The sequence below is a fragment of the Hermetia illucens genome, chromosome 1 (genome assembly GCF_905115235.1).
Source record: "Hermetia illucens chromosome 1, iHerIll2.2.curated.20191125, whole genome shotgun sequence".
Classification (NCBI taxonomy): Eukaryota; Metazoa; Arthropoda; class Insecta; order Diptera; family Stratiomyidae; genus Hermetia; species Hermetia illucens.
In genome coordinates, this window is record NC_051849.1 from 1318986 (window position 1) to 1342769 (window position 23784).

Here is a 23784-nt window from a genome sequence, read left to right on the forward strand (position 1 = left end):
TGAGCTTCCTCACAACGATAAAGTAGGTAATCGTCGAGGAAGTTAAATAAAGAAATGATTATTCTAAAAAATGTTTGAGCTCGCTGCATGTAAATGATATCACAGACAACGTGTTCTCTCGAATTTCATGATAATAGTTTCTGTTGTTTCCGATTAGGTAGACATTGAATCGATTTTGATAGGGTTTTTCTTTACACAGAGCCTTAAAAACAGTTACCAATCTTGTAATTTCAATATTATTATTTATTCTTATTATTAACACTAAAACAAATCACTAGATCACTAGTCGCCCTTATCAAACCCCCCGTTTTCGAAGTGTTACAATTTTCATTTTAAAAATTAATAAAAATTCCAACAATACAAACAAACACTTACAAATATAAATTATAAATACTAAAGTCTACATAATATTGCAGTATTTATGTGTACATTAGATTTGATGATATCTGGTTGTGGTTAGTCAGTTATGCCTCTTGTTGAGCCCGGGCATCCCTTCTGAATTTCTCTTCACTCTGCTGAAGACAAAAATAAATGGAAATATTCTCACATCGTATATTCCTGATTTTAAAAATCATATGAAGATACTTGATCGTCGCCTTTGCGTGCCTTGAAGAGTAGCCTGTAAATGATACCCGCACATATACCACCGGCTATCGGTCCCACCCAGTACACCTGCAATAATATATTCAGAGTTAAATAAATATCTTTTTTATAAATTTAATTTTTTTTAAATTTAATTTTTTTTTAAATTTAATTTTTTTTAAATTTAATTTTTTTTTAAATTTAATTTTTTATAAATTTAATTTTTTTTTAAATTTAATTTTTTAAAAATTTATTTCTCAAATTATTAAAGGTTAAAAGTTCCTTTAGTCGCTATGGTTAAAGGAGACCTTGCTTACCCAGTGATTGACCCAGAAGTCCATTATTACAGCTGGTCCAAAACTCCTTGCTGGATTCATACTAGATCCAGTGAATCTTAGCTGTTTTTGGAAAAGTATTAAAATTGAATTTATTAAGTAAGTTGGCTTTTATATTGTTTCTTACCGCTGCCAGATGACCAGTCGTAATTGACAGTCCAATAGCTAGAGCTGCCGAGCCCTTAATGTCTGTACGTTTTCCATCTGAGACACTTTGAACAACGAACACTAGGACGAACGTAATCAAGGCTTCGATAAGGACACCTTGTCCAGTGGTTACGTCAGTTGCAAGGCTTGTGTTGCCAAGCGTTTCGACGAAAGGTTCTGGTCTCGCTGCCTACGGTTAAGGTTGAATTAAAACATTTTACGTGAGTGTAATTTCAATGCTTACCCTTGCAACTGCAGCTCCTGCGATAGCACCAACACATTGGACTATTATGTAGAAGAGACCCTTAAGTATACTCATCTGGCATGTGATAACGAAACTGATTGTTATGGCTGGGTTGATGTGGCAACCACTAATGTGCCCAAGTGCCTGGAAAAAAAGTCGGTTTAGTAGAGAAGAAAAAGCTTGTTCGATAACTCCTTTTGGTAGCTCCATTACAATAAGGTGTACCAATTTATGCGCTTTGTTCCTCCCTTGATACTCACTTGAGCCATTGTTGCAACAACTAAGCCGAATGTGAATCCGATCTGAACCACTGATGGAGTTTCTAGTGGGCCGAATGCTGTCGTGCTGCACACACCAACAAATACCAAAAAGAAGGTCCCTACAAACTCTGCACACAGAGCTCGCCATATGCTAAAGCCGTTTGTCACTTCCTCCACACCAACCATTCGTTGCATACCTGGAAGCGAGAATCAAGCCACGTGATAAAGTGAGTCAGTATATTATCTTTCTCGCTTTAATATAAATGTAGATATGTATTATAGTTCTTCTTTTCGTTGCTATGGACGGCATAAATCGCTACCAATTTATTAAGTATCTGGTATTGGATTTTTAACACGATTATCAGAATCCGTTGGCTAATTTTCTAATAATTATTAATCTATAAGTTCAAAAAGTTAATAATTAAACTCAAAACGAATCAGATGGTCTGGAAACAATACTCTCTCCTGCAAATATTGCAATTTGCGAAATATTAATCAGTTTTTTTTGCATTTTAATTGATAGAACTTAAAGAAATTTTGAAAACATAATCATGGATCAATTAGTATTTGTGCTTGAAAACAGGGGGCACTCAGAGAGAAGTTAGCATTATCATCGGGTACTACTCTCTTGATGTCGGATTTATGCCTAACTATGTTTTGATTAGACAGTCATTTGTATTATTCTTAATTTTTTTAGATATTTTTGGATAGAAAGGATGGTATCGGTGAAAAGGTTGGCGCCATAAAAATACCAAATGGATGGTTTGCTTGTACGGAGATGCTAGCTGTGCAGATGATAAGTTTATTATGATTTTCTTTTTTTAAATTTCGAGTAACTTGTTTCTACTGAAAAGAACATGATGTTTAATATGGCTCGGCAGATTAAAAGCATCAAATTTGCATTTTGTATGGTGTCTGACGTTTACAAGCGCAACTACTTAAGTACTAACACCGAGTCATGGTTACATAACAATTATGTGGCTTTCTGGGTTATTATTTTGCATGCCAGACATAACTTCACCATGATAAATTCTATTTGATCTTTTTTGGTGATAGATTCTGCAACAGGTCGATGAAGGAATGCAATTACTGCCTAATTAACGAAGATGCCATGACATTAACTTGGAAATACTGGTAAGACAATCCCCGATTCAGTACGATAGGGTTGGTTTCGGTGCTGGGGAGAAATAAGCAAGAGTTTTTAATGCAAGGGAGGCTTCAGGACATAAAAAAAGGTAGCTTAAATACGAGAGCTAATGGGTCAGCAAGATATGCATACTACCACCTTGTTCTTTAAGATGTGAACCTGCTAATTTTCTCGCTGTTCAGGTAGACTCTCTCGAATTTTCAATGTTAACTGAGGGGGACTCTTAGAAGCTATGAAGAAAATAGCTGAACATAAAGGACTGGCCTTGATAATCTTTTAAGGCAGTAGTCTCTACGCCCTGTACGCTCCAAAAAAAGAAAATTCTACGGGAATGAACATTCCAAAAACGAAGAGGAGGAAACTAACCAAGCTAAAACTTCAACATCTGCAAGAAAACTTCGTACAAGCAACCAACGTTCCTTCCACATCACAGAACTTTATGTATGTCATTTTGGAGTTCTTCTCGGTGTTTAGTGTTCTTTCGGAAACAGCCAGTTGTGGAAAGTGTCATGAAAAGTGCAGTTGGTGATCTCTCAGGAACGTGAACTAGGATTTAAAATAAATCTTCAGGGCAGTCCAGGAAAGTGCAAATCTGTTGAGATACCATCTTGTCCCTTTGTAAAGAATAGTTGTGAGGTCAACCTAAGACTGTTTTGCTATGAGGTTGCTTGGAATAGATCAGTGGTGTTACTTTGTTTTGTGGAATTATGTACATGCACATGCCAGTTGTCAAAAGTTACTTCTATGAGCTGACTAAGAAGATATGAGAAGCTTCTAGTGTAGTTGCAGATTATTGTATGAACAAAGCTACAGAGGAAAAAGAGAAAACTGTACTCAGGTCAGGCTACTGCAGTTTGAGTTGATGGATCCTGGATGAAGAGATAATTTTCTTTTTTATTTTGTGTTGTAGCTGCTGGAGTGCTGACTGTAAAAGTGACAGACATGTCAGTGAGTAGCATGTTTTGCAAAGCATGCGAAATTTGGGAAAAGGCACTGAAGAATATAAGGACTTCATCGATACCCATTGGCCTAAGTACAATGCTAACTATGAAGGGAGCAGTGAAGGGATGGAGGTGAAAGGCATTCTTGAAATTTTTAAAAGGTCAGTGCCACCTGGACTACACAGCTGATGGTGGCGCAAAAAATCATAAAGCAATTTCTGCGGCTAAATCCGTTAAAAAAAGAAAATGTTAACCATGTTAGCAAAAGAATGGACTCGAGATTTAGGAACTAAGTAAAGCTTCACCCTTCTTTGAAAGGGAAACCAAATTGATTGGAGCGCAGATAGACAGATTGTCCAAATATAATGGAAATGCAATTAAAAGCAACCCTTTTGAGGTAGAGGAAATAAAAAAGGCCATAATGGCCACCTATTACAACAGCAAATCAACTGACAATGACCCTCAGCACTTTTACTGCCCGCAAGATGAAACCTTATGGTGTGGCTGGCAGCGGGCTATGGCAAAAAATAAAGAATACAAGTACCAGGATGTCCTTCCCTATGAAGTTATAGCAAATTGCATCAAAGACACTGTTCAATGACAAAGTGGTAGCTGAAACTGCGTGCAACATTACTCTCTGTCTGTTCTGCCTCTGTGAAGTACCCCACTCTCATGAAGATCATGGAAGAGTTAGGTGTGACTACAGGAAGCCAATGTTTCAGTGCAATGGGAAAGAAAAATGCACAAAGGATTGCAAAGTCAGAAGCCCAAGCAGTAGCTGCAACAAAAGAAGCGAGGATCTCCCTTAGAGAAGCCAGGGGAAGAGCTCAGGAGGAAGCCATTGAAGAGGATGGAGTACTGTGTCCTGAATACTAAGAATTTTGGTTGTTGCGTTTCAGACCGAACGGAGGACTGCAATCGTGTCCGTTAATGTAAACCGTTTTTTTACACGCCAAACGGTTTTGTAACGTAGAGGGGGCAAATGAGGAACTAGGAAGGTCTTTTTTTTAAATCGAAGCCAAAAATAAACAATAAATATTTAATTTGCCAATTTTAGCCTTGATTTACTTCCGAAAATAGACCTCATTTAGACCTTCTACACTGTACTCCCCCCTTCAGGACCAATTCCAATACTCATTTAGAGATTTTCCTGTTTTCGGCTCAACGTCTTGTGTATACAGCCAAACTTCAAACATATATATTCCGGCCGATTTCCGTAAGGAAATATTTCACGCCGTTCATGGTGTATCGTATCCAGACTTATTGCCCGTTTATTTACTGTAAAGTATTCCTGGCCGTCCATGAACAAGGATACCAATTTTTGGGCCAGGAGGGCATCGTATGTCAGAAATGCAAAACTACAAAACATGTGAGGAACGAGGTGGGCGTGTTCACTCGGTTTACCAAGCGCTTCCATACAATCCATTTCGATTTAAATGACCTTCTGGAGAGTCGCACAGTTTCAGATATTGCGTGACAATCATCGATGGGTTCACGCGGCGACCTGAGGCGATATCTCTGAAAGATAGTTGTGCAATTATAACTAACCAAGAAATGCAGTTTGAGTCCTCCCTTTTCCCTTGAACTCTTAATAGTTTGTGGTGCGAATGCTCAGCATATTTTTGGAGATTTTATCACTTCAGCTGATCTGATGACCGTGAACGTAGTGTGCGCCCCTTCGCTCGTGCGGCCAAGAAGAAGTGAAGTAGTTGACCTAACAATCTGTACTTCAAAGTTGTTAGAGTTGATTAGAGACTGGCGAGTGCTAGATGAAGTCCCACTCTCAGATCACCGTTACCTAGAATTTAGTCTGACAATTTCAGGCGAACAGTCTGTAATACAAGGATGGAATTCTAGGAAAACGGGTTGGACAAATTTCAATGATCTTCTTGACCATAAAGTGGAGTTCTCTAGGCTATTAAGGAATTCTTTGGCGATAGAAGATCCACTGGAAACTCCGAATCGCATATTTTAGATTCCTTTGAAGAGGCTTGTTTTATTTTCCGAAGCCAACGCGGTAAAATGGTTCCATGGTTTCCACCACTAAACTTCTTCTAAATCGTGCTTGCAAAAGCAATAAGGAAAAAGACTGGTGAAACTTCGGGAACTCACAGCGTGAATATAGGAGGCTTCTGAAACGTTCGAAACGGGACTCTGTTAGACCATACTGTGAGGAACTGGAAGGTGACTTGCAGGCTGTGCAGAGTCTTTAATAAGGATGAGTCGGCTAGGTTGAGCTCTCTGAGAAAACCGGATGGTACTTTCATGAACTCCAGAGTTGAGTCTAAACAGACTCTCTTGGAGGTACACCATCCGGAAAAACAGGTTTCAGAAGGGGGGAGGAAGAGAATTGGCAGTTTTGGCAAATCCTTTCGACATGAAGTTGTTGCAAGGAGAATTGGGATACTACGAGAGCGGTTGTTACCAATGGAAAGGCGAGAGCTACTATACTATCATTTGGACACTTCAAAGCACCTGAAGGAGGGTATAAAGCACTTCTAAGAAATATTATTCATGGATGTCTTGCTCTGGGCTACATGCCTTTCTCTTGACAGAAGGTTAAGGTGGTCTTCATATCTAAGCCTGGGAAAGATGACTATTTCAATCCAAAGAACTTCAGGCAAATCAGCCTAGCATTAATTTCGCTGAAATGTCTGGTGAGACTTGCTGAGCGTCACATTTCCGAGAAAGTACTAAGGTCGCACCCACTAAATGAAAACCAACATGCTTACCAACATGGAAAGTCATATGAGTCTGGTCTGTGATGCCGCCAGAGAGCATGGTGCTGATAAAACTTTAATTAAGTGGATCTACGCTATGCTAACGCAGAAATTGCTGTGTGCTAAAGTGGGTGCTGATCGCTACCTAAAAACGGAAGGGGGGGGGGGGGGAAGGGATGCTATCGCTACCTCTGTGGAGTATGTTGATCAACTCATTACTATGCGAACTGCAAAATCTGCCAATACACGCTTAAGCTTATGCAGATGACGTGCTTGTGCTAGCTGTTGGTCGAGATCTCGGAACGGTATGTAGAAGTACTCAACACGCCGTTGATTTGATTGACAGTTGGTGCCTCAGCCGTGGGTTTTCAACAAATTCAAATAAAAGCAGAATGGTATTATTTACAAAAAGGAGGAAGCTGAATGGTCTTTGTCTTCCATAGATGAGGGGTGCAACCTTTCAATTCTCTGAAATATCTGTGAGTTATTCTAGACAAGAAGCTTCTTTGGAACAAACATGTAGAGGTAAAGATGAAACGAGCTCTCATAGCTTATGGGCTGTGCAGGTGGACTTTTGAATCTACGTGAAGACTTAGGCCTCAGGTAGTAATGTGGATCTATGTTGCTATCATTGTTATCATCCATAGTGTGGTGGGTTAAGGTGAAACAAAAGAGTTTTCGCTGTAAACTAGCCACACTGCAAAGAACTGTGTGTCTGGGTATCACCGGTGCCATGAGCACGACATCCGATGCAATTTTGAATGAATTACTCAATTTGCAGCCGTTGGATTTGTTTATTCAGAGCACTAGAATGCATTGTAATGATAGCAGCTCATATACTAATTCGATAAGATCTATAGGAAAACAATGGACACGGGGGACAGAGAGCATTGGAATAGTTATTGGGAGAACTGATTCTCAGATCCCTGTACATCTGTTTGGTAAAAGATATGAAGTTATCTTGAAACGAAGAGAAAACTGGGACGAACTAGAAGAATATGTGTTAGGATATATTGACGTCTTCTATATGATGGCTCATAAACAGAAAAGATTTCTGGAGACGGAGTCTACCTCTCGAATAAAAACGAGAAGTGGATTTTTCCCTTGGGAGAATTTACAACGGTATTTCAGGCATAAGTTTATACGATCCTAAAAGTGGAAACCTGGATGATTGACGAGCGGTTGAATGGCAGGCGCATTGCAATTTGTAATCTGATAGTGAAGCTGCATAGAGAGCGTTGAGTAAAATCGTTCAGGAATGTAGAAATCGATTAAACTCTGTTTCAATACGGTGAAACTACTCTGGGTACCCGGTCATTTTGGTGTAGGGGGAAATGAAATTTCGGATGCTTTAGCAAAAGAGGGTTCAATTTCTCCCATGTCCGGACCACAAGCAGCAATTGGGGTTTCAGTAGCATTAGTTAATGCTACCAAAAACTGGGAACAAGCTTCTTATAATGACATGTGGCAGAGCTTTAACACTGCTGAACACACCAAAATTTTCCTGTCAGAATCAAACAAACATACTGCAAAGTTTATCCTTTTGAAAAGCAAGAAGACTTGCAGAAGTATTGTGGGCATTCTGACTGGCCATAATCCACTAGCTGGGCAAATGTTCAGAATAAGAATTCTCCAAGATGATACGTGTCCTACCTGTAATGAGGAAGCGGAATCCACGGAAGATTTTCTATGTGTGTGTCCCGTCTATGGACGTATCAGACATCAGATTTTTGGTGCAGATGTGCTACAACTACAGCGGGTAGCTTCACATCCATCAATGCAAATTCTGCGATACCTAAACGAATCCGGAATATTCCGTTAGACGGGGAAATCGAGTACAATCGACCACAAGGTACTGAATGCTCGGAGGCTTCGCCTCTGCCCGCACCCCAAACACACACACACCTCCCTTTCCCGGAGCAAGGCTCAGCACATCACCCACAGTACAATAGGATGCTTGAAAGATGGCACGAGATGCTAAAGGCCGCTATAATGGCCCGTTGATGACTCTTCCTGATTGCAGGTCCTACCACTCGTTCTACTTGGCCTTCCGAGAGCCAATCACAAAGAATTTGCTGCAAGTGCCGCGAAGCCGATATACGTGGAGAACTTTAGACCCTTCAGCGATCCTGTACCTGACATTAGGTTGAGGTTTAACTGCAAAGGAGTGTTGCTTCTGTTCAAGGATGCAGTGCGGAAGCTGAAGAAACCAACGCCCACCAATCCCGGAAAAAAGTGTTGTTAATTTAAAGTTAGAGTAAAAATAAAGTTTGTAACAATTATGCTGGTATGAACGCCTAATACCTCCATCGATGTGTGCTCGAACATTGCAGAGGTCTGTTGTTCAAACGACCGAATTGGGAGTTACAATTGAGATGCAAAAAATACCTGAAAACATCCTGCAGCATAAGTTGAAAATGATGCACTTCCTCCACATTTTCGCAAGATGCAAACCCGTAAATATAAAAAAGCACTGGGTTCCACCTAGATTCCAGGAAGTCTCCTAAAAGAATGCTCGTCTCTGGTATACTGTTCCACTGAATACCGAAACACCTTTATTACTTCAATGATGGATTGGTCTTGCACTGTGCTCTACGAGGGCGTTCACTAGGCTTCATAATTAATTAAAAAAAGTATCTCGTGTTTGGCCCCCTTATTGACATACACTTTTGAGCAAACACCGAATTGACGGGAGGTGTTCCCCTTCACAGTGATCTAAACTATGGAACTATCAATTATACTTTGTGGCCTGATACCTTCTTAAAACCGAATCGTCGGTAATTAAATTCTCGTAAGTGGAAACTATGGCCAATGTTTTTACCTGTCACACAAACCAATCAATTCCGAAATCGCGCTGAACAACTTGATGTTCTGTTCATATTCCTCTTATCGCATGACAGTAAGGATAAACTTGTATTTACCCTCTCACGGCTCCATTATTGAGTACATGCTCCATTAATTATCATTCATTTTTCACAAAACATTAATAAATGTCTTATCAAAACGAGCACTTAACAACTGTTTTAAAGTAGTCATAAGTCTCAGCGAATGTTACGGCTTGGCTTGATTAAGATTTATTTTGAAAATAGATGAAAAAATGCGAGTGGAATGGCCGCATTAGTCAGCGGAGACACACCGGTATGCATACAGCAATGGATTAACTGATAATTACTCTTTGATTTAATTCATAATTTTCGGGGGTTTATATTCGAGGGTTCTGCACCCTCTGAGTCAAGTACTCGAAAAACGGAAATCTGATTTCGCAAAAAACCGTTTAGCTTATCTGGGTCATGTTAGATTTCACGATTTCCAATTTTGATTAGTCTGATTTTATTCAAAAGTATCTAATTATGAATTATAGTGAGGTATGCGCTGATATATGAAAGGAATTTTTCAAACCTTACTGGAATGACGCCACCCATTTAATTTTTTGGTTTTGCATTTTTTTGATAAAAGATAGATTAGAAAAGATAGATAGATTCATCAGCTTTTGTTCACATTTTTTTTTTGCGAGTTTTGAGTGATAAGGATATAATTCAATTTTCAGTAGGAGTTTACCGTTAGCTTGGTTAATCGGCTAATCGGGCTTTATGAATCATAAATAAATAGCACGAGAAAGCCAGAAACGTCTAGATAAAGGCGTCCAGGCTGACGTTTTATCGAAGAGCTTGTGTGAAATTCCTAACATTGTAGAAGCTGTCCTCGCATTTGATCCGTAAAGATAACTCTGTTGAAAGAATACAGCTTTTGACATGTTTTTGATTAATTATATCGAAAATAAACTGGGAAGTGTTTTTTTTTTACTGCTACCCATGATAAAAGAATTGAATGTAATACTAACGTAAAGTGGGTTCAATCAGAACAGATAAGAAGCGGCTTAATGACGACAACATTCACGGGTTTAGTTTGGCAATCAATTTGTAGGCGATATGAAACAACATTGCTTCCCGTTATAATCAGTGTTTACTTGAGTGAAGATAGAGTGGAAAATATTTTAGGATATCCTGGAAACTATAAGTTCTCCGTTCTATCTTCCATCTTAGGCAGGGTCTGCCTCGTCTTTATTTTCTATCATAGATATTGCCCTTATAGACTTTCCGCGCTGGATCATCCTCATCCATACGGATTAAGTGACCCGCCCACCGTAACCTATTGAGCCGGATTTTACCCACAACCTGACGGTCATGGTATCGCTCATAGATTTCATCGTTATGTAGGCTACGGAAACGTCCATCCTCATGTAGGGGGCCAAAAATTTTTCGGAGGATTCTTCTCTCGAAAGCGGTCAAGAGTTCGTAATTCTTCTTGCTAAGAAACCAAGTCTCCCAGGAATACATGAGGACTGACAAGATAGTACAGTAAGAGCTTTGACCCTATGGTGAGACGTTTCGAGCGAGCTTGAAACATGAGCACAAATATTATCAAGGAAATTGGGTTCGAGGTGAAAATTAGTCTTCTTTTTCTTCAGCCTTTGTCCCGTTCACAAGCGGGGTCGGCTCGTCGTGATCGGCTTCGCCATTTGGCTCTATCTAATGGCTGATCTGGGTGCAATCTCGAGGCTTTCAAATCCCCATCCAGCGTATCAAGCCACCGTTGCTTAGGTGTGCCTTTTGGTCGTTTACCATCGACTTCGATGTTCAGACCAATCTTGGCAAGTGAATTCTCGTTTGCACGAACTGCGTGACCATACCATCGAAGACGCCTCTCTCGCAACTTTTCCACGATCGGTGCAACCCCATAACGATCGCGGATATCCTCATTTCGGATGTGATCTAAACGTGTGACGCCACTAGTCCAATGTAGCATCTTCGTCTCCATTACCGCAAGACGCCGTTCATTGTCTTTTATGGTTGGCCAACACTCAGAACCATAGAGAGCGACTGGATGGACGACATTGCGGTAAATTTTAGATTTGAGACATTCGTTGATACGTCGATCACAAAGGACACCAGTTGTGGAGCGCCACTTCATCCAGGTTGCGTTAATGAGTGAAGCAATTTCATAACACAGTTCTCCATTGGCTGATAGCGTTGACCCGAGGTATTTAAATCGCTCAGTTCTGGGCAGATCACTCCCGCTGACAGTGATTGTGCCTGTTTCATGGGGATCGGTCGTCAAAAATTCAGTTTTGTTTAAATTCAATCTGAGACCGTGTTGCATGAGGCCATCATTCCATTTTTGAACAAGTTGCTCGAGATCATTTTTGCTATCAGATGCCAGGAAAACATCATCTGCATAAAGCAGTGTGTAGGGCGCTGGACGTTGGATATCCCGTGTGACGGTGTCCATAACAAGGACAAAGAGGAGTGGTGAGAGGGCACTTCCTTGATGAACACCAACAGAGACACGAAGCGGTTTTGATACACCTGCCATACTTCGAACTTTACTTTTCGGATCGTGGTAGAGCAATTGAACCCAGCGCACGAGTTCTTCTGGCACGAAGTGTTGTCGTAAAGCATACCAGATGAGTTCGTGTGGTACACGGTCAAACGCTTTCTCTAGATCCAGAAAGGCAATGTAAAGAGGGCGATGCTTCTCACGGTGTTTATCCATGAGTAACCGCGCAGCGTGTATTGCGTCAGTAGTTCCGCAGTTCTTGACAGATCCTGCTTGATTCACGGTTATTTCAACGATTTCGCGAATACGGTTGTCAAGAATGCGTTCAAAAATCTTCATAGTATCGGAAAGTAACCGGATCGGACGGTAATTTGAACATTCTGCTGGGCTACCTTTCTTTTTCCATATTGGAACAGTGGTACTTTCTTGCCAGTCAGATGGTGTTCTTCCTTCCTGAATAACCCGGTTAAAGAATTCCCTGAGCCACAGTGTTGGGTCCCAGCTCTTCGCTTTCCAGAGCTCAGATACGATGTCGTCAGGTCCTGTTGCTTTCCCCGATTTCATTTGTTTTATTGCCTCCTCGACTTCAGTTGCGCTGACTGGTGGAACTGCTCCAAATGTCGGCAATGATTGTGGAAGTGGAGGATGAGCAAATTCTTCCAGGTGAAAATTAGTATTAGTCCTTTATTTTAGTAAAGTCGCTATTCTACACTCCTGCAAGAAATTTCTGTTCAAGAGGAATGATTGCGTTTTCCTCCCTCTCTCTCGGCGGATCTGCTACTGCAAGAAAGCGCTTTCAGTGTCAAAATTGTGATATGTTGCACTGAGTCTTTTTGCGTCCTTGAAATAAGAAATCTAGATGAGAAAAAAATGTGCAGTAAGCGACAAAACAAGGTCATCCATATGTGGCGAAGTGGCCAACGTTAAAAAAAGTATTGTGCATAAAATTCAGGAAACATATCGGTGCATCAGCTGCACTTCTAGGGAAGACTTTTTTGAAGCAGACCCCTCCAGAGAGATCGCAGAACGCGAATGATTCTGCGGGGATCGGAATAGAGGTGACTTTAACAAAATTAAATTAGGTGTTCAATTGGTCGGAAGGAAGTATAATTGTCACCCCGCGGCCAGGTCCCTACGACTCTGCCCGTGGTACACATATGCTTGGTGAAATGGCCTCATCGGCTTAGTGAATTAGGCGTCCTTACTAGAAGACCTTTTAAAAAATGAGAGACTCATACAGGAAAAAACCATTATCGTTATTCCACAAGCTGAAGCCAGAAGTTATGGAAAAACGGCCACATTCGAAAAAAAAAATTCTGTTTCACCAAGACAATGCGCCGATTCACATCTCTGTGGTTGCCATGGTGAAAATCCAAGAATTACGGTTTGAACTGCTTGACCACATTCCTTATTCACCAGATCTAGGTCAAAAAGACTTCTCTCTTTCCCTAAATTAAAAACTCCACTCGGAGATAATGAGTTTTGTCAAATGAGGAGACCATCACCTTCGTGAACAACTACTTTGCAGAGAAAGACGCCAAGTACTATTTGGACGGGTTGAAGAGATGGGAGCATCTCTGTAAAAAGCGTGTAGACTTACAAGGAGACTATGTAGAAAAACAAAAATAAATTTAAAAACAAGTCGGGAAACCGGAAGCTGGGCGCTTCAGGTATGAAAGGTTTTGTTTGTTTCTTGTGTGAGTATATTTGAGTGTAGAACTATCCCATTTGTACGTAGCCCGTTCAGAAAATACATTTAGCATTCAGTACTTTGGGTTGTAAATTTAAACGGTAAAGACAACTTTGAGCTACTGTAATTTTGTTACTGATGGTATGATTTTGATCAAACAGATGCAGATAATATGCTTCATATTATATTTTATACTGCCACCAACTTTTATAACTCTGAGATAAACTTAAGGGGGGTTTTATTCGATTTCCTCAAAAATAGGGTAATATAGTATTATTAACTTAATTTGAACAGATATCGATATGAAGAGCATTTTGAGGCCTGGGCTCTGTATAGAGGCAGCTTCATGATTTTTTTCAGATTTTTCGGTTGGGTAGTTTCTGAGAATGGCTCCGTTAAAGAAATCATCATTGTGCACCCCTCCCACTCCCCGCCTTTTTAACAAATCTCAAAACTAAGACCGGCTTCGAAAAGTACTAATCGAGACCTTTCATTTGAAACCCCACGTGATTATATTTGTTAAAAAAAATTTTACACCCCCCTTTAACATGTATGGAGACTCCCCCTAAATCTCAACGTAGAAGGATATTACTCACTGCATGTCTGGGAGTCCACCTTCTCACCAAATTTCGTGTCAATTGGTATAGCCGTTTCTGAGAAAAGTGCCTGTAACAGACAGACAGACGGACAGACAGACAGACAGGCGCCTATAAAACCGTAATATCGAAAGTTAAAGGCAAACGCTCCCCGCCGATCTCTTCCCCTACTCTGCTTGATGAAATAGTAACGGATCTTTTCCCACAGAATGTGAGTACCGCTAACCTTCCCACTGTTGAGATAGACACCGCCGAAGTTCCCATGGTAAGCGAAAAGGAGGTCCTCGAAGCTGCGGATAAAATTGTTGGAAATAGAGCGCCTGGCTTGGATAGCATCCCCAATAAAGCTCTGAAGGCAGCAGTAAAAATAGCTCCAAATATGTTTGCCGAGGCGTTCACCACATGCCTTAAAGAAGGAGTATTTTCTACACAATGGAAGAAGCAGAAATTAATTCTAGTCCCCAAGCCAAACAAACTTTTGGGTGAAGCTTCGTCCTACAGGCCGATATGCCTTCTAAATAATACTGGCAAACTATTCGAACGAGTAATCTATAACAGATTAATTCGAATTGCCGAAAAGGATGGCGGTCTCTCCGCAAATCAGTTCGGTTTTCGAAAGGGGAGGTCTACAACGGATGCACTTGTCCTAGTAGCTAACACAGCTAAGACCGCACTTGACGAGGGCAAATGTTGTGCAGTGATTACACTTAATGTGAAGAATGCCTTCAATTCCGCTAGATGGAGCAAGATACTTGAGTCCCTAATTAACTTAGGAGTGGCGAAGTACCTGGTGCGTATTGTTGCCGACTTCCTAATCGATAGGACTCTGCGCTGCGAATCAGATGAAGGAATGAAACCAAACGACATGCGGAGTTCCACAAGGGTCTGTCCTAGGGCCACTCTTGTGGATTATATAGATGTATAACGGGGTACTGACCCTAGACCTTCCTACTGGTGTGGCCTCCATTGGTTTCGCGGACGATATTGGTGTGACGGTTGTTGCACACCTTCTCGAGGAAGCCGAGCTCTATGCAAATGAAGCAGTCTATGAGATTAAATCCTGGTTAGAGAATGTTGGTCTACAGCTCGCAGAGCATAAGACGGAAGTAGTACTTATTACCAAGCGGAGAAAGTGCACTTCCATGAAGATCAAAGTTGGAACGTAAACAATTTATTCCAAGCCTGCACTTAAGTACTTAGGTGTAATGATTGACCAGAGGTTGAATTTCAGATTGCATGTGGAGGGTGCAGCAACCAAGGCATATAACATCGGAGCGCTGGTTGCGAGAATGCTACCAAATATAGGTGGCCCAAGGCCGAGCCGTCGACTCCTTATTTCAAGGGTGGTCAGTTCGATCCTACTGTATGCAGCCCCAGTATGGGCAGATGCACTGGAAAATATAATAAATAAGAAAAAGACTGGAGCTGCGTATCGTATAAGTGTACTCCGAACATGTTGCGCATACAGAACAATTTTTAATGAAGCAGCTTGCGTGATAGCAGGAATGATCCCAATTGAGATTCTGGCGAAAGAAATGGCAAGAGAAGTGAGACGAGTCAGAAAAAGGCCGTTGGACTCACAAATCATATGGGATATCCGGAAATGGATCGAGCGACCTCACGGCGAAGTAGGTTTCGACCTAACTCAATTCTTGAGCGGACACGGAGGCTATCGAGCATATCTGTATTGATTTGGGCGTGATGATTCGCCATATTGCCCACAGTGTGCAAACATTCCAGAGGACGCAGAACACGTCTTATTTCACTGCCCCAGATTCGAAACCCAAAGGGCTCCATTAGAAGCTACAACCGGGGAGCACTTTACATCCGAAAATATCATGGAGCTTATGGTGAAAGCCAAGGGGATATGGACCGAAGTTGAAAAAGTGATTGCAGCCATCGGAAAGAGGCTTAGCCCCGCGACGCAATACCAAATGGGAGTCCTGCGGGGAGAGTGGAAGGAGAAGGAGGTGGTTTTAGTGGGTAAGAGTCCCACATAACCGTGTGGCAGGAGCCTGCGGTAGCTTTTGAAGCTTTCCACCTTCCATCGGGGGAAAAAAAAAAAGACAGACAGACATTGAACCGATTTTAATAAGGTTTTGTTTTCTTTCTTTTTCTTAAGACCCGGACGCAGAGAAAGAGTCGGTCACTGAATGCCCATGGCTTTCAAATACTTGTGCTTAACAATGAAAACATAAAGTTGCTGACAAGTAATCGAAAGAGGTAGACAAAAGGGTGACTCCCCTAGATCCAGAGTTTTTAGGACCTGGGTGTACAGAATTTAATAAAATTAAGTCGATTTGATGTCTGGTAGTGAGTGCTTTTACACCAGGATTGAATTTTGTCAGCACGACTCACGGTTTTCCTTGTATTTAATTCAAAGTTTAATTTCAAGAATAATTTATTTAGCGAGCTAGATTCATCAGAAAAATTATTAAAAGTGTCAATAGTCGCTAGTGGTAAGAAACAGACCCGGGAGGAATCCCCAGTTAAAATTTTGTTGCAGGACAAATTAAAAATGTCCAAAATGGAGAAAGGCACCCGATTGTCGTCATAAAATCGCTTTTCAGGTTTGGCTGAGCAGGTCATTGATCCTATGGTGGACGATGGGGAACAAGCGGCCAGAAAAGTATAGGTAGCCCCAATTACGTTCACTGAGATGAAACGAGAGACAATAACCGCACTACTTGCTGAACTGAAAATTGAAACGCCTTTTGAACATTTCCTGCCAGTGTCCCCAAAATTGCTTAATATCAATTTGGGAATGTTCTTTTTCCATCTGAGTTAAAAAAAAAACTCATTGCCCAGAGAAATGCCTGTAGAAGGGATTGGCAAAGGCATAGAGGCGCTAGCTCGAAAATTATATGGAAGCAAATAAATGCACTTATTCAAGAAATACTCATTATCTTTAGAAATAAAAGATGGAATCTAATTTTGAGTAAATGAAAGAAAGGAAGCAAACCCTTCTGGAACATTGCAAAAATTTAAGAAAAAAACCAAAACAAAAATATTTCTCCTTCGAAAGATAATAGCTAAATATATGTTACCATAAAAGGAACAAGTCGGGAAACAACAAACCGAACCATACGCTGCAGGTATGAAAGGTTTTGTGTATTTCTTTTATAAAGACATTTGAGTGTGAATTTGTCCCATTAGTACGTAACACGTAATATACGCATATACAAAGGTGTCTCAAAAGAAATTTTATATTTATTTAACTTACTGCGTGAACGCAACGTATCCAAGGGGGGAGGGAGGATTATGTCAATCGGTAGCCTGCCTCTTGGCAATTCAGTCGCTATGGAGCGTTTCTCGGGAGCACATCACGCGTTGTGCGTGCGCGAGTTTTACAAAAACGGCGATTCGGCAACTGTAGCGCGTAGAAAATTCTGCAGTATTCGAGGTTTTCGCCGCTTAAATGATGCGCCAAGCATTCCTCTCATTCGACATTGGGTTAAAAAGTTTGAAGAGACTGGTACAACGCTGGATAAATCAAAATCCGGGCGACCTAGGTCATCAAGAACGGTAGAAAACGTGGAGAATGTTAGTCAGTCTGTTCGTGACGATTCGAATCTTTCAACTCGGAAGCGCGCAAGTGCTTTAAATGTGCATAGATCATCATTACATCGCATTATGCACAAAGACCTAAAGCTGCACCCCTACAAAATTCAATTGTTGCAAGAATTAAAGCCCCAAGATACCAATCAGAGGCTTAATTTCGTAAATCAGGTGATTGAGCGATTTTCAACGTTTACCAACATTTTGTTTTCGGATGAAGCCCATTTTCATCTCAATGGCCACCTAAATAAGCAGAACTACCGCTACTGGAGTGCAACGAATCCGAAACGCAAATATCAGAAAACCCTACATTCGAATAAATTGACCGTATGGGCTGCGATATCGGCGCGAGGAATTATCGGCCCTTACTTTTTTGAAAAGGAAAGGGAGCGTGCAGTTACAGTGAATTCAGAGCGTTATGTGGAGATGTTAGACAACTTCTTGGTACCTGAACTGCAAGACTTTTCTGGTTATAACCAAAGAACATGGTTCCAATAGGACGCAGCAACTTCACACACGCCATGTGGTCGTGAAATTTTCTCAGGCAAATTGATCTCCCGGAGAGGTGACATAAATTGGCCTCCATGCAGTCCAGATTTAACCCCTATGGGGATATCTTAAATCTAAAGTTTACGCCAATAAATCAACTTCACTGGCGCATTTGAAAGAAAATATCCGTCATGAAATGGCAACCATCCCCTGAGTCCACCTGCCGTTTTGAGACACCTTGTATTATGTGAGAATATCCTTGTACTATGTGAGACCACTTTCGACCCCTCGAAACGCCCCCCCCCCCGCCTTTCCAGCAAATATGAAAATTAAGACCAGTTTCGGAAAGCATTAACCGAGACCTTTCATTTGATACCTCACATGACTATATTTGGTGAAAAGAATTTACACCCCCCTTTTGCATATATGGGGACCGCCCCTTAAATTTGACGTAGAAGGATGTAACTCATTGTATGTGAGCGTTCACAGTTCCCGCCTTTCCACCAAATTTGGTCTCAATCGCTATAACCGCTTCCGAGAAAAATGCCTGTGACGGACAGACAGACAGACCGACAGTAAACCGATTTTAATAAGGTTCTGTTTTTCACAAAACCTTAAAAAGCGAACCATTTAGCGGATACTTTTGCTAAAAACTTTGGTGTTAATGATGTTGCAACGGAACTAAATTTTGGCAGTGTAATTAGAGGATATGGAACAGCGTCGGGCGGTTTTGATAATATGCCAAATATATGCCTGATCTGATGCACATTTTCAATGCATGCATCAGGTTTGCCTATTGCCCGACTTTGTGGAAGTCGGCAAAGATCATACCAATCCTAAAACCTCAAAAGCCATTTCGTCTTTCTAGTAGTTATAGGCCTGTAAGTCTCTTCATAAACATGGGAAAAATATTCGAGAAGGTGATCTATCAGCGTCTATCAGAGTATGTTGATAGTAAAGAAAAGTAACAATTTGGTTTCAGGCAAAGACACTCAACAACCTATCAGTGCGGTCGATCTATGGCTACGGTATCTTTCAACACTGAAAAAACTTTTGATAGGGTGTGGCACAAGGGTTTGCTTTATAAACTTATCTCATTGTATGCATCTCATTAATATGTTCAACAGCGTCCTCAGCGGGAGGTCACTTAAGGTCTCCATTAACAATGCCGTTTTGGAGCTCAAGAATATTGAGGCTGGAGTTCCACAAGGATCAGTCCTATCTCCACTCTTGTATCTCATTTATACTCACGATTTCCTAGGGTCTAAAAATGTACAATTTTTGTAACAGTGTATTCCAAAATTCAGCAAGTCGGCCTAGCAATGCCTTACCTTAATAAATCGCGCCGACGTTGCAGACGAATTTTCACTAGATCTTTCACTTAAACCAATAACAAGGAAGCGAATGTTTTGGCTGTGAGATCTGACAGCCGAACTGCACCACAATATACAAGTGACCGTAATTGTAGTAGTGGCATCATAGCTAGGGTTGCTGGCGATGAGCCTGAATCTGGTCTATGCCAAGGATCCATTTCATCTCAAAAATGTCAAGCGATGACGGTTTTACGGTTTCTTACCAGGGCAGAGGGAAATCGTCAGACGCTGCCTCACCTCTGCCCTGGGAGCAGCGTGATTGTAGCGGCTCACACGCTCGCGACATGACTACGAATTATATTGAGCGCAAATCCGCCTTATTGACCAGGGCTTGACCAGAGCTGAAAATATTTTTTTTGAGAATGATGGGGTCCTAAGTCCGCATCAACTTAATGCTGGACCAGACCAAATGGGGAGCAGCTCACTCCTTCTTTTCTGGTCTGGGCGTCTGATGATTTGCCTCTGCCCTGGTAAGAAACCGTAAAGCCGTCATCGCTTGACATTTTTGAAAAGTTTGGGTGCAAGCCCTAAGCGCGGGGTCCGTGGACCAGGAAAGAGGGAGTAAGTTGCTCCCCATTTGGTCCGGTCCAGCATTAAGTTGATGCGGACTTAAGATCCCATCATTCTCAAAAAAAATAAAACCATTTCATCTGTTGCCTATACGAACCTGCTGAAGTGGTCGCCACAGATTGTGGGGAATTAACTACAGCAGGCTATTGCTGTCAGTTACCCGCACCTGACAATTCGCCTTCTCCTCACTTTATGGATGTGCATTTTATACCTCATTGCCAGGTGTTTTGATAGCTTCCTAATTGAGCACTCTACAAGATTAAACAATTTTTGTACTTTTCTCACCTACCACTCTCAGATGTTGGGGTTGCTTACAGCGATTGAGACCGAAGGTGCCCATATTTCCTCTTTTCAAAACCGGGTTTGGGACCCGTTTATAATTACTGGTTGGGAATGCAACCAGACGATGGGAGGGTGTTAGACAGTTGCTTGACTAGGATTTGATTTAGTCGTGATTTTCAAACCGAAATTCAAGTACAATAGCTTGTCAAAATCATAGCTTAAAAAAAAATAGATAGTGAGAAACGGTCGAGAAACAGAATCACTTTTCTTGCTCAAGGATACCCTTCAAATCTAATTGATTGGAAGATAAATGCTGTGATTGATATTTTGCATTGGATATCCCTGGAACTGCTTGATAAGAATTGTTCAGGACCTTTATTTTCCGGTTTAATCCACCTAAAATTTTAAGGAATGTTGGCTTGCATTATAGAATATTTTCACTTTTGACCACTCATCTGGACCGAAAAAGGGTTCGTACTGAATTAGCTATCTGGCGCTTACCGGTGAAACAAAGTAGAAAAGTTACATTCCCCAAGAATATCATACGAGGCTGGCTTATTTATCTCACACACTTGGTAGATGAGAGGTTTCCTATAATTTGATATAACATGATAAACTTACACACTGGCGAGTGCTAGACGAGGTCTCACTGTCAGATCACCGATATCTAGAATTCAATTTGACTATTGCGGGCGAACAGTCTGCAGTACAAAGACGGAACCCTAGGAAAACGGATTGGGCAAAGTTCAATGAACTTCTTGGCAATAAAGTACAGTTCCCTAGGCGACTAAGGACTCCTTTGGTGCTGGAAGATGAATTGAAAACTCTGAACGGCACACTTTTAGAGTGCTATGAAGAGGCTTGTCCTATTTCCCGAGGCCAAAGCGGTAAAACGGATCCTTGGTGGAACCGAGAACTGCAAAAACTCAGGAAATCAACCAGGCGACTTCTAAATCGTGCTTGCAAAAGTAACAAGAACGAAGACTTATTAAATTTCAGGAACTCACAACGTGAGTATAAGAGGCTCGTGAGGTGCTCGAAACGAGACTCTTTTAGAGCGTACTGTGAGTAACTGGAAGGCGAAAGGGAGACTTCAAGGCTGTGCAGAGTCCTCAAAAAGGATGAGTCGGCCAAGTTGGATTCTCTTAGAAAACCCGACGGTACTTTCACGAGCTCCAGATTGGACTCAGTACAGACCCTCCTGGAAGTACACCAGCCGGGAGAACGGGTGAGAGAAGTGGTAGGGGGAGAGTTGACGGTTCTTGCAACCCCTTGAACACGCAAGTGTTGCAAGAGGAATTGGAACACTGCGAAAGCGGTTGTTACCCATGAAAAGGTGAGAGCTGCCATACTGTCCTTTGAACATTTCAAAGCACCTGGCATGGATGGCATCTATCCGGCAATGCTAAAGGAGGGTATGGAGCATTTAGAGCGACCTCTAAGAAATATTTTTCGAGGATGTCTTGCTCTGGGCTACGTGCCTTCTTCTTGGCAACAGGTTAAGGTAGTCTTCATACCGAAACCTGGGAAAGATGACTATTCTAATCCAAAGAACTTCAGACAGATCAGCTTGACTTCATTCTTGCTGAAGGTTTGGAGAGACTGGTGGAGCGTCACATTCGTGGAAACGAACTTAGGTCACACCCACTTAGTGAAAACCAACATGCTTACCAACGTGGAAAGTCCTGTGAGTCTGCTCTTCATTCTTTGGTCACAAAGATAGAGGATGCAACTTTGAATGGTGAGTACGCGATGGGGGTGTTTGTGGACATTGAAGGGGCTTTTGACAGTGCGCCTTTTCAAAAACTTTGTGATGCCACCAGAGTGCATGGTGTTGATGATGCTTTAATTAAGTGGATCCATGCTATGCTAACGCAAAGATTGCTATGCGCTGAGGTAAGGGTCGATCGCTACCTGACTAGGGAAGCAACGAAGGGCTGCCCCCAAGGAGGTGTGCTTTCGCCACTTCTGTGGAGTATGGTGATCGACTCACTGCTATGCGAACTGCACGATTTGCCAATACACGCTCAAGCTTATGCTGATGACGTGGCTGTACTTGCTGTTGATCGGGATCTTGGAACGGTGTGTAGGAATATACAGCGTGCCGTTGATTTGATAGACAGCTGATCTGGTCTGGTCTGTCAGTTAATCCAAATAAAACCACAATGGTTTTATTCACAAAAAGGAGAAAACTGGATGGACTTTGCCTCCCTCAGATGAGGGGTACTACCCTTCAACTCTCCGAAGAAGTGAAATATCTGGGGGTCACTCTAGATAAAAAACTTCTTTGGAACAAACATGTAGAGGTAAAGATGAAACGAGCTCTCAAAGCTTATGGGCTGTGCAGACGGACCTTTGCCTCGACATGGGGACTCAGGCCTCATGTGGTAATGTGGATATACGTTGCCATTATTAGGCCGATGTTCGTATATGCATCCGTAGTGTGGTGGGTTAAGGTGAGACAAAAGGGTTTTCACCGTAAACTAGCCGCACTGCAAAGAACTGTTTGTCTGGGTATCACTGGTGCCATGAGCACGACATCCGGCGCAGCTCTGAATGCACTACTCAATTTGCAGCCCCTGGATATATTTATTCAAAGCACTGCAATGAGAGTAGCTCATAGGCTAATTCGATTAGATCTATGGGAAAACAACGGATGTGGGGGCACAGAGCATTGGAAGAGTTACTGGGAGGACTGAATCCAGTTCTTACAATGCCTTCCGATTCTCCTGTCCACATACATCTGGTTGGTAGAAGATATGTAGTTACCCTGAAGCATAGAGAGAACTGGGAAGACCCAGAGGAATGCGTGGAGGGATATACGGAAGTCTTCTACACCGATGGCTCAAAAACAGAAGAGGGTTCTGCAGCCGGAGTCTACCTGTCGAATAAAAACGAGAAGTGGGCTTTTCATTTGGGACAATATGCAACGGTTTTTCAAGCCGAAGTTTATGCGATCCTAAGGGTGGCAAACTGGGTGATTGACGAGCGGTTGAAGGGCAGGCGCATCGCAATCTGCAGTGACAGTCAAGCTGCACTGAGGGCATTAAGCAGTCCTTTGATCACCTCGAAAATCGTTCAGGAATGCTGAAACCGTTTGAACTCTATGTCTAGATTCAATACGGTGGAACTACTCTGGGTACCTGGTCACTGTGGCATAGAGGGAAATTAAATCTCGGACGCTTTAGCGAAAGAGGGGTCAATCTCCCCTATGCCGGGACCGGAGCCAGCAATTGGGGTATCAGTAGCATTGGCTAAATCTGTTTTCAAAAACTGGGAACAAGTTTCCTATAATGACAGGTGGCAGAGCCTAAATGCTGCTCGACACACCAAACTTTTCCTGCCAGAACCCAACATACGTACCGCAAAGTTTATCCTGTCGAAAAGCAGGATGACTTGCAGGTGTATTGTGGGCATTCTGACAGGCCATAATTCAGTAGCTGGGCATATGTTCAGAGTAGGAATTACCGAAGGTGATACGTGTCCCTCCTGTAATGAGGAAGCGGAATCCAC

At 41.8% G+C, this 23784-nt stretch overlaps 1 protein-coding gene across 1 annotated transcript in view; it reads right to left on the bottom strand.

Annotated features, from left to right (window-relative positions):
• Window positions 1-218: 218 nt before the first annotated feature.
• Window positions 219-23784, bottom strand: part of LOC119655772 (aquaporin AQPAn.G) — an 84171-nt gene continuing 60605 nt past the window's right edge. Inside the window, exons 2-7 of the mRNA XM_038061831.1 lie at window positions 1569-1765; window positions 1309-1452; window positions 1045-1254; window positions 900-980; window positions 586-672; window positions 219-515 (exon numbers count right to left, since the gene is read on the bottom strand). Of these exons, the coding sequence (XP_037917759.1) occupies window positions 465-515; window positions 586-672; window positions 900-980; window positions 1045-1254; window positions 1309-1452; window positions 1569-1765 (770 nt within the window). The 3' untranslated portion in view covers window positions 219-464. The remainder of the gene's footprint in view (window positions 516-585; window positions 673-899; window positions 981-1044; window positions 1255-1308; window positions 1453-1568; window positions 1766-23784) is intronic.